Source organism: Ammospiza caudacuta, chromosome 6 (assembly GCF_027887145.1).
Source record: "Ammospiza caudacuta isolate bAmmCau1 chromosome 6, bAmmCau1.pri, whole genome shotgun sequence".
NCBI classification, from domain to species: domain Eukaryota; kingdom Metazoa; phylum Chordata; class Aves; order Passeriformes; family Passerellidae; genus Ammospiza; species Ammospiza caudacuta.
In genome coordinates, this window is record NC_080598.1 from 54,253,528 (window position 1) to 54,265,387 (window position 11,860).

Below are 11,860 nucleotides of genomic sequence, written 5' to 3' on the forward strand. Positions count from 1 at the left end.
TGGCAAGAGCTATTTGTGATCACTGCCAGAACAGCAAGTCCTGATGAAGCACCACACATAATCTGCAGAGGGAATAAGTGGAAGGTGACAGGGCTGTGGCTCTGATCCTAAAGCATTATTTGAAGCTCTTAGACCTCCATAAATGCAAATCCACTGATTATGTTAAACAAGGAGGGAAAGAGAGGAAGGGCATCAGGTAGAGGAGACCCAGTAAAATATGACTGGACAGCCACAGAGCAGACTTTGAAGAAAAGATTAGTTACAAATGTAAAAATAAAATATATTTTAAAATATTGTATTATTTAAGGGAAGGTTGATTGTGTGAAGTTTACTTGATGTCCCTTTATGATGTTGGACTTGAATAGAGCAATAAGAGAAGCTGGGGAAGGCAGGAATTAACCTAGGTACTGTATAATGAGAAAAGTAGCTAAAAGGGATGTCTCAAAAAAGAAAACTGGCTTGGAGGAATTTAATGAAGTGCTTCAGGCATGACACTAAATGGAGACAAAATATGTTATTTTATTTTTGGAAAATGTTTGTTGCAGAAAGTCTTGTGCTAGCACAATCAATTAAAAAAAAAAGCAATAGAATATTACACAGGAAAAATGGCAACAACTTACTAGAAATTGAAAGGATACAAAGAAGTAGAAAGGTTCAACCATTTGGGATTAATAACAAAATTTTGTCATGGAAATTTTGAAAAAAGATTAGTGAAAAGTCAAGGCAAATTTAAGGAAAATATAGATTTGAAGATTTACACAGAATTTCCCATTTTAAAAATTGAGATCTTATAAGATATAGAACAAATTAACTAGCAAAAAATGATGGAAGCTCCTATTTGAAGCTTTTAAAATGTCTTGAAACGAACTGTAAAATTTTTATTAACAGCAAAGTTCAAGGCAGAGCAACAACAGGTTTTTTTTCCTCCCCCATCTTTATTACTCTGAACAATACTTAGCTACAAAATTGCAACTATCATCTACAACTTTATGCTTAAAAAGAAAAAAATTGAAGAGATGCTTTTTATATTGGTGAGCTATTTCTCCATACTTGAGTTTATAAAGAAATAAGCCCAAGCTGTTAAAGCACAGTTAAAAAATTATTGGTGCAAATGCACTGCATTTGTTTCCTTGGAAACATTCTATTGCAATTTCTTTCAGATGAGATGCAGTCATTTTAAGTAGCATGTATTTAGGAGACCCTAATGAATTTGTCTCTGGATAGCATATAAATATGAGAAAAGACTGTAGAAGCTGGTGGAGCTGCTTGCACTTCTGGTTTCTATAGAAACAGCCAATACATTGTCATGTACTGGTGGTATTAGGAAGAACAAGGTAATTAAAATAAGATGATTTATGCAGTGCTTTAGAAAACTCAAGTTATTCTTCTCAGGGAAATCCTTCTTGAATCCATGGTCAAATGTTCAAAGAAATGTGGTGGGGGTATATTTGCACTTGCACAGTGACATTTGATTTTAATTGTTAACATTCAGGGTCCTTTCTGAGGAAGGCACGTGTTATGTGTCTGTGGCACAGGTGAGCAGTCTGCTGTGTTAATTTGGGAGCCTCATTTGGTGGCATTGCAGATGAAAATCCCACACCTGTCAGTGCAGGACATCACTCCTGTGCTCCAGAGGCACTGAAATGAGACAGGAATGAAGCATTCCTTCTTTTGGAGTGGGGGTGTTCATGTTAGAGGCTGTCAGGGAGTGGCTGTTCCAGTTTCAGTCCATTTCTAGGCATGTTTTACAGCCCCAGCAGTGACCAATACACTTTGGAAGAGGAAGAACAGAAAAGCACAGCAAACACCTTTATCACAATTCTCAGCAATGGTTACCTAGGCCTCTCTAACTTCCTGCCTCTTTGTTCTTCTTGGATCACTTTGAGTTTTCACACTCTGGAATTGGTTTTCTTAATCTTTTTACATCTGCAATTTCCTTTAGCAAGGAACTCAGTTTAAATATGTAGTGTTTGAAAGAGCATCTCGTTCTGTGCATTTTGAAGCTGCCTTCTGCTCATTTACTGTCTAAAGTCTTATAATGGAGGAAACCACTCTCCTTCATGCTGCTCAGACTTTATTTGCAATTCTTTCAGATTCCCCTCAGTCATCTAATTTCTGTACTAAGAATTCCATGTTTTTGTACTAAAAACTTTCTATGAGTTCCTCACAAAAAGCCATTCCGTATCTTTCTTATATGTGGATTTCACTTCTAATCCTATTTGAGATGGGGAGATAAGTCTAACTAAAACAATATGATGGGAAAATGATTTTTTTTCTTATAAATGATTGATGATTTGCATCACAAGATTCTTGTGTCTTTTCAAGTGATCTAAAATTGACTTTAAAAAAGGCAATGTACATTGTTCAAATCTGAAATCTTAGAGATTAATATCAGATTAAAGTTAACCACTTCTTCATCTTAAAAAGTACTTCTTTCCTTTTAATTATTCTCAAGATCTGTTGATAATGTTGAGCTTTATTTCTGAAATCAGAGCAGTTACAAATGGGAAAAAAAATTAAAGAGTAATGAAAAGTAGTGTTTTTAACTGCATGAAGAGAAATACAATAGATTGACACAAATGGTTTGCACTACAATAGATAAAAGCCCCTTCTATTTTGTGAAAGGGTAAGCTTTTCTTTAAGTTAAAATGTACTTTTTGTTACTGTTGATGGTGTAGTACTGTTTCACAGGGGAAATTTAATCAGTCTCCCATTGAACCAATTACCCAGCATGTCAGTAGGAAGAGGCAGGTCCATGCCAAATCACACAATCTAAAAAGATAGGACAAGAAAAGAAAGAAAAAATATGCCAGATTTTACAGGTTGGAAGCCATGGATCTCAGTGAAAAGGGTTTTTCTGATGACCAGCCATATTGCCAGTAGTCCTGTTAGATTTGCTTTGACACCTCCTCTCCTGATGGCACAGGACTATGGATATAAAAGCACATTTCTTTCTCATCACTAGCATAATATTTGAGGTGCTTTTTGTAAAGTGCATTGCACACAGCATACAAGTGGCCAGCACAGGCTTGGGGCAAATAGCAGCTTCTGGATTGCTCATGTGGAGGCTTTGAGATTTCTTGTCAGAATGCCAGTATGTGCATGGTATGTGCTTAATGGAGAGAAGTATTACAGAGCACCCATCTGAAATATATGCCTTGAATTCAGCATCACAGCTTGCTTTTCAAATCACCAGAACCATAAGAATCTCTTTGAAGCTGATTTAATTTGCTTAAATTACCTTTCTTTTCGAATTCCTGTAGCCATGAGCTCCTGCCTTATTGAAGAAGTTTTGTTATTGGATTGTGTTGACACCAGAAATGATTAGGCTTTTGTTTGAAATGAACTATTTTATGTCCATAAAATTCTTAGATTGAAGAAGTGAACTGTGGTTTTCCAGTGCTGGTAGGTGATAAATCTGCAAGTAGGAAAAGAGCAGAAGTTGTTATTAACAAACTAAAGCCAGCAGGGTAGGCAAACCTGTGCTTTCCCCAGACAAGTTCCTCAGGCATGTCATGAATTAATTGCCTAAGGTAGAACAAAGCAGGTTTAATTATGAGTACTTTCCTGAGCAGGGATGTTGCAATTAGTTATTTTTGAAAGCTGTCTTCATGGGGCAATTGAAATACTATGTATATCAAGTTCCCAGCTGCTATTCAAAGTGTTAATTTACTGTTCCCTAAGTCAGTTCCTACTGTGTAGTTTGAAGATAAAATAGCATAGTTTTTCTGAGGTATATAACAAAGATATAGAAAATGAAGGTATTTTGTGCTTATTTTGATAGGCAGCTTCCTGTTGCAAAGGTAAGGTACACAGGTAATTTAGTTAAATATTCCATTAAATAACAGACAAACAAATATTGTTTAATGATTAGTGGTGAAGGTTTAAATTGATAGTAGCAGTTTTTGTAAGAGCCCAATAGGTTTTCAGCAAACATTAAAAGTATTTGCACATTACCAAAACTTCACAGTATCTTCTTTTTCTGTACCAAGAGGTGTCTGTTGCTCCAAAAACTGTTAAAAGCAAATCCAAAGCCTAAACCCTTTACAATGCTGGACACAACATATGGCTGGATATGTATCCACATTTCACAAGTTTGGGACTTTTTTTAGATGATGAAGATGTAAACAATATGTCTGTGATTTTCACCTTTAAAATAAGAAAATATTAAAAATCACTACCGTGAATATCCATTTGGAAGTTTGTTGTCATTTATCGTTCTGTTTTGTTGTTCTTCATCTCCCAGCACTAACTGGCCTTTGTTTCTGGCTCTTGGTCCCTGTCTTTACACTTGTGCTGCTCCATGCTCTTGCTCCTGCTGACTCTCTGGTTGGACTTGTCCCTTCTGGGAAGGTTCCTGCTGCTAAGGAGCTGCCTCCTCAGTCTGTCAGGGTGGTTCTGCCTTTTGTGTCCACTCCCCTCAATTTGACTTCATTCTTCTCCTGCAGCTCCTACAGCTGTCAGGTTCCTGTATGGTTTTCCATATCTCATTCCAGGCAGCTATTATATTTTGTGGGGTTTTCTTTTTCAGTTTGGGGTTTTATTTTTCATTTTTGCTTCTACAAAATAGCTTCATTTTCTACTTTACTAATGAACTATAGACTTCCTTTTATAACTCTGTGAAGAAGTATGCATGGTGATTTCTCCATAGAGAAAGTAGAGGATATAAATATGGAAATATCCCTTTTGGCTTTGCAAAGTTTAATTGCTTTGTATATTATGCAGATTCTGAGGCTGTAAAATCTGATGAGAGCAAGAAGCACATTTGTATATTCACTATCCTTAAAAAGCAGGCAGATTGCTGAGAAATGTGCAAGTTTTTGAGTGTGCAGGTTTGCATCTTGTTGCTGTTATTACAGGGTGTGTAGGGTGCTTGCATGGCTAAGGTTCTTCATCAAATGCAAACATGATGTGTCTAAACTGTGTATTTCACAAAACCTGTGAAAAGCAACTGGAGCAGCTGTGCTGCCATCCTTCTACATGCTGAGATCACAGGAAGCAGAGCTGGAAAGGGACCTCAGTACATCCACGAGTAGATCCACCCTAATGCAGGATCAGCTTTCTGAACATTTCCCCAACAGCCATAGATTTTAGACTTTGAGGCAGAAAATCAAGGATTTCTCATGCTGTGTTTGGTAGTTGACATGATTTTTCTTTTATTGGTGAAAGTGTAAAATAGGGGTATAATTTAGGATATTTCACTGTGACACGTGAAAATTGTTTGGTGGTTATTTAAAAAAATGTATCTGCAAATGGTCTGGGCCCTGAAGTCAGTAGTCACTGGGTATGTAAGGGGTATCAGGTAGGCACTGAAATGCCTCACAAAGTTGGAAGTCATTCCAGGATAATTATTCAAGCACTCTCTCCACTCTATTGGTATTCTAGAGACATTAGAAGAAGGACTAACCTCTGAATACACTTTGGAAGTGCAGGCAGCTATGTTTTTAGCTGTCTTGGAGAGAGAGATTCAGATATTAATAACTAGGAGTCTTCCCATGTCCTAGTTTCAAGGATCACCATATTCAGAGAGATGGTTTGCTTTGATCTGGCCACTTGCCTTGAAGTTTCTCTTCACTGGAGGCAATCAGAGAAAAAAGAAAGCAAAAGTATTGATTTGCAAAATTCAAATTAGACAACATAGATACAGAATTTCACGAAGAAAGATGGAAAGAAAGGACATGCAAATTTTTCATGTGTTCCTTAGAATAATTTAAAATATCTTACTTTTAAAGATCCAGCTTACAGGCTGTTAAAATATTCAGAATCCTGTGGCTGATACCCATTTCTGCATGGATCTAACCCACTTTTTCTGTACAATCAAAATCTCCCCAGGTGAAACTTGCACCAATTACCCCTCCTCTTTTCCACATAACTCTTTGTAGGAAGGGAGTTTCCATCATCTTTGCAGCCATCCTTTAAATACTGGGACTTGGTCTCCCCTAACCTTTTTTTCTCAAGGCTGAGCAAGCTCAAGGTCTTTCTACTTTTCCTTATGTAGCAGCTTCCCAATCTTTTGAGCGTCTTCACTGCCCTTCTCTGGTCTCTCTTCAGCCTGTCCCCATGTCTTTTGTATAGCATGGGCAATATTGAACACAATGTGCCAGGTGTGACTTTAAAAGAGCTGATGAGAGTGGGACAATGACAATCTCTGCTAGTGATGCCCTTGTTGGTGTGCCCCAGCACCCAGCTGGATTTCTTTGCTATTCACTCATGTTGAGCTTGTTGTCCATGAAGATCCTCAGGTCCCTTTCACTTTCTGGCTGGGCCCAGAGCTCCAGCTCCTCCTGGTTGCTCCCAGGCTGTGTGTGTTGGTGTGCAGACACCTGAGGTGGTTGCTATGCTGGTTTTCATCTTGGGAGGCAGCTAAGGAACATTTGCTGCTGCTCTGGTTGGCCTGGCTTGTCCCCAGGGGTTGCAGTGATGTGTTTAGTGTTGCCAGTTTGGACACCCCAGACTCCCTGAGTCCTTCATTTTAACCCTGGCTCACTGAGTGACAACTTGCTGCCGAGGATTCTTTTGTCCCTTCTAGGGAATCCAGAAGATTTCATAATATTAAAGGGAGTTTGTGTAGACCCAGCTTCACACTGTGTTGTCTGAAGCTCTTTCTGGATCTTACTCTAATTCCTTGGTAATTTACAACAGACTCTTATGTATATATAAATATAACTTAGAAATTGTACAAACTGATGCTTTTAAAAATATATAATTTAATTTTCCTGTATATTGATTCTTTATATTCATTGCCCAAGCTATTGAAGAACACTAGTATGTCAACATTTTAAAATGAGTTACTGTAGGGAGATAGAATATAAGTAAATAAAGGAAGTGTAGAAAGTAATCTTACCCCCTAAAGAGTTGCAGCTGGGTTAATTAGTAAGGATTAGGAACAGGCCTGGTGTTAACAGGCCACACCTGTAGCCAATAAGAAGAGTGTTATAAAAGAATGGATTGGTTAGCTGAGGGAACTGGAATCAGTTGGTTGTTGTGAGGACAAGGAAGAGTCAGTGCCTGGAGGAGCTGCCTACAAGAAACATCAAGGAGGTACAAAACTCCAGCAATATGGAACCCTTGCAGTATAGTGACAATAGAACTCTTGCACTGTAATGACAGCAAGTTACCTTTTGATGTTTAAAAATAATAGATAATTTAATGGAGATAATTATTTATACAAAGAGAGAAAACATAGGTTGTCATGTTCTAATCTGTCAAAAAAATAACAAACTCTTTTGTCCACTAGGTGTTGAGAGTGTACAAAGCTGCAGTACAACAGACTTTGGATATCCTCTTCCTTCCTGAAGGAAGAGAATTTCTTACCAGCACGGACGCCGTGAGCCGGGACTCAGCCGATCGCACCATCGTTGCGTGGGACTTCCAGAGTGCTGCAAAGATCTCCAATCAGATCTTTCATGTAAGATCAACTGCTGTTGTTGGGGTCATGATTTAATATTTCATACTTGTCAGTGGAGCAAAAAAAGCATTTGATTTTCAATAAGGTCTTGTGATGTAGAAGATGCCTTTCATGTAAGTTGATGACTTTCTTTGTTTTCACAATTAACACTTAGTTGTTATTAAAAAATAACCTTGAAGACTGAGAGGTCTCCTTGTGTTTAAAATATTTACATATCAGTGCTAATTCATTGACGTCTAAGCTATATTTAGGCAAGGACTCTGCAGTGTCATTGTGGTTTGCCAGTGGTGTGTGGCAGTAGCTGCTGTAGTGCAATGTTTCTTTTCCCACACTTTTTCATACATTTGTCATCAGCTGCTCTGAGGGCTATTGACAAATGGAGTTTAATATTCACAAAGTAATAACAACCTGATATGTGCATATAGATACCTAATACAGACTAATCACAGAGGCAAAATTTGCATTTATCAGTGCAGGTGCAGTATTTCTCAGTCATCTAACCAAGCAAGACATTTAATGGACTAAATTGTCTAGAAAGGCTGACAGCTTCAAAGGAGATTACCAAGGCAGTTAATAGAAAATTTCAACTCTCTGGGTCTTTTTTGAAAACCCAAGTCTAATATCCTATGTAATATAATATGATTGGATTGTATATAGATGCTTTTTGGCTGAAATGAACAGTACTCTGCTGACAAGAGCACATAGTTGATGGTTTAATGGGATTTTTTTTAGTGTTTCATTTCCTGAATTGTGTCTTTGTACTCTACTGGGTCTATCAATACCTTGGATAGACAATAGGAAAGGAAAAAAGAAAGAACTGTGAATATATAAATTACAGACCAGAAAGATTCAGCATCAAGGAGAAACAAACATGACTACAGCATCTCTGAAATGGACTTTCTCCCCCTCCACCCCTACCTTTCTGCACTGTGAATAAACAAAATGTGGTGATGACTTAGCAAGCTCTGCTTCACTTTTCTGAATTTCACCTTTGAAACCTTTGAAGTGGGAGTGAAACCCACAACTCTCCAAACAGATTAGATCCCAACAGGACTTGTTGTATTGCTTGCCTGCATTAACCAATGAATAGTTAACAGCTCTAAAATAACCCATCACTACAACATACCCAGCATGACAGCAGCACGCTCCTGCAGCTTGTGTTGTGCTTTCTAGTCCTGCACTTCCAGACCCAGTTTCTCTGCAGAAACACACAGTTTCACTGTGCCCAATACTTTACAGTACTCAGAATTTCCTTCCCAGTCCTTCACTTCCAAATCACAAAACAAAACCAATTCCTGTTCTTCCTGCTCTACCACACAGCCCATGGTGTCCAATAGTTCACTGTTATCCTGGTGTTCTTCATGTGCAGATGGATCCTACAGCCAAAGCTCTCATTGCATCAAAACTCAGCAATCTTTAGGTCAGGCTGAAATTAGAAGTGGTTTGGACCTGGTGGAAGCCTTATGAGAGCAGTTGATTTCTGAGGGAGTCACCATGCAGAGTTTTGAAAATAATCTTAATTCAGTCTTAAATAGGAACTGTATGGTAAAGCCAAGTCTTACTAATTACTGCAGATATTTATGAGCTTGCAGCCAGCAGCAGCCCACATCACTGTCATGAGGAGGCTAATAAAGATCCTTTATTTTTTTTCTTCTTCTTTTTTATAAGAGTGGGATGGGGAAAGGTGTCTGTTTCAATCAGATGTTTTCTGTTCCTGTCAGTCTGGCCAGAATTGGAAGGATGGAGGATTTGAGAACTGTACAAAGTAACATGGAAAGCACAGTATGGTTGTGGGGGAAGGGGTATGGGAGAAGATGATTCACTTTGACATCCAAACTTTGGGTTTCCTTGGGCAAAAGCTGATGATGGAGAGCCGTCTGGTTGGAATTACCTTTCTGCAGCTTTTGTGCAGTATAATTGTGGCTCAGATGGATAGGGGATTTTGGTCAATATCTAGGAAAACAAGGTAGAGGTTTGATTTAGCCTTTGTCCTGATATAAGGTTTGTAGGGATTTAAGTATCTTTATATAATATATTAATGGAGATGACTTGTCCTTACTTTGTCCTTCATGGGCTCTCAAATATGTCAAGAGATAACTTGATTTATTTGAACTAATCTGTTTGATAAAACAAAACTTCCTTTAAAATCCTTTTCAGGAGCGTTACACTTGCCCAAGCCTGAGCCTGCACCCAAGGGAGTCTGTGTTTGTTGCTCAGACCAACGGGAACTACCTGGCTCTGTTTTCAGCCCAGCGACCCTACAGAATCAACAAAAAGAAAAGATACGAAGGACACAAGGTATCCTTCTCCACCAGGAGCTTAAACAGTATCTAAGTTTAAAAGGATGATTGATAGCAAAGCACCTCTACTTTTTAATGTCTGCTTATAGTGTTCTATTATAAATCAGTGATAGATATTAATTGGCTTCATTTGCTTTCCCATGTGCCAGTCTATTTTGAATCAAATGCACTCTGAATGAAATAGTTATTAGAAGGCTTTATGAATGCTTAATGTCTTGATTAAAAAAGTTTTTGCTATAGCTGTGTCTTAGTAAAGACCAGGAGAATTCTTTAGTGTATATTTATTTAAAGACATGCAGGTTTTGTACTCTATTAATTTTCACAATGAACTTTTCTAATCAGCATCAAGAGTTACTCTGTTATTGTTTTTCACAGGTGGAAGGATTTGCAGTGGGCTGTGAATTTTCTCCAGATGGAACACTTTTGGTGACAGGAAGTTCAGATGGCAAAGTGTTTTTCTACAACTATCATACTTCAAGGATTATTCGCACTCTGTCTGCACATAAAGAAGCTTGTGTGAGTGCAACATTTCACCCAGTCTTGCCATCACTCCTTGCAACATGTGACTGGGCTGGAGAAATCAAGATCTGGCAATAACAACCAGAGTTACTTTTTAGGATGTCTCTCTCCTGTGAGTCTGTCAGAGGCTTAGGAAATAAGCCAGAGTATGGAATGTGAAATTCTGTTGGGATGTGTTGTAAGCAGGACAGAGACTGTTGTCTTTTCTTCTATGACCTCTATGTTTATGCTTTCATAATGCAGTTAAGATGGTTTTGTGGTTAGCTGTTGAGCAAAGAAATGATCCTATGCTCTCCCTCAAGCCTGGAGACAAATTTTTAACCCTTTTGTGTTAATCTTCTGGTGCTCATCCAGTCCCATTCTGCTTTGAGCACCTAAATTTAAGGAAATTATTGCTCTTTTTATGCATCTTTTCAATGCAGCTTTCTTAAACCAGAGTTTATCACAGAATCATAGAATCATTTAGGTTGGAAAAGAACTTTAAAATCATTGAGTCTAAGCTTTAACCCAGTAGAGCCAAGTCCACCACTAAACCATGTCCCACAGTGCCACATCTGCAAATCTTTTAAATACCTCCAAGGATGGTGATTCCACCACTTCCCTGGGCATCCTGTTCCAATGCCTGACAACCCTTTGGCTGAAGAAGTTTCTTCTATTATCCAATCTAAACCTCCTCTGTCAGGAAGAGACTGCTTCCTCTTTTCCTCACCAAAAGTTGAGGACACGCTATTTAACAGATGATGATGTTCAGATCAGTTGATACCTGTTCCATCTTCCTGAGATGTTTTTTCCCACTTTTTTGAACTGGTTTAGCTCCCTGACCTGATCAATGTAGGGTTAGGGATGTAATAGTGTAGTTCAAGGCAAAACAGCTTCTATGCGCAAGAAGGGGGAAGGTCACAGGGCAGGTGGGACTGCTTCTTCTGAAAATGGAAGGTCTATTATCAGCTCAGTTTACTGTAAAATGCCTTCTGAGAGTTCCAGGGAAAGGTGTGACAGATAGCTTGAACCTAATTTTGAAGTCAATACATGTGTGGTTTTGAAATCCTGGTGTTTAAACTTGAGTTTTAAACTTACTTTTATGACTGTATAAAAAGAAACTATGTATAAATAAGGAAGAAATAAACATTTTTTTAAATACATGCTATCTTTGTTTACTCCTATTATTCTTGACAAGATAGTACACAAGCTTATAATGGAATTGATGCTTGGGGGTGAAAACAATTAACATTAATTTATTGCAAACACATATGCATTTCTCCATAATTCTTGATGTTGCTTGGACACAGAAAATTGTCATCATGCTATTCAGTGCAGGGGAAGTTCTTCAGCACTCAAACAGGAGCTGGGCTATTCTTGAGCAGATGTAAAGTTAATTAGGCCATTAGTATGTATTTACATACATAGAGATTGTTTGTAGCTGTACTTTAAATTTGTGTTCCCTGCAAGTGTATTACTTGGTTCTAGAAAATATTTAATGTGCATGTGTGTGTATATGTATGAAAAATAATATGTCTGTGCATCACATAAACCATATGTACTCCTATCATGACTCCATATGTTTATATGTATTTATATGTTTATATGTATTATCTAGTATTTAAACATTTATATGTTTATGTGTATTATCTTG

At 37.9% G+C, this 11,860-nt stretch overlaps 1 protein-coding gene across 1 annotated transcript in view; it reads left to right on the plus strand.

The window, feature by feature from the left end:
• Nucleotides 1-11,364, plus strand: part of WDR25 (WD repeat domain 25) — a 58,333-nt gene extending 46,969 nt beyond the window's left edge. The window contains exons 4-6 of the mRNA XM_058807465.1: nucleotides 7,238-7,408; nucleotides 9,566-9,706; nucleotides 10,084-11,364. Of these exons, the coding sequence (XP_058663448.1) occupies nucleotides 7,238-7,408; nucleotides 9,566-9,706; nucleotides 10,084-10,305 (534 nt within the window). The 3' untranslated portion in view covers nucleotides 10,306-11,364. The remainder of the gene's footprint in view (nucleotides 1-7,237; nucleotides 7,409-9,565; nucleotides 9,707-10,083) is intronic.
• Nucleotides 11,365-11,860: the final 496 nt, after the last annotated feature.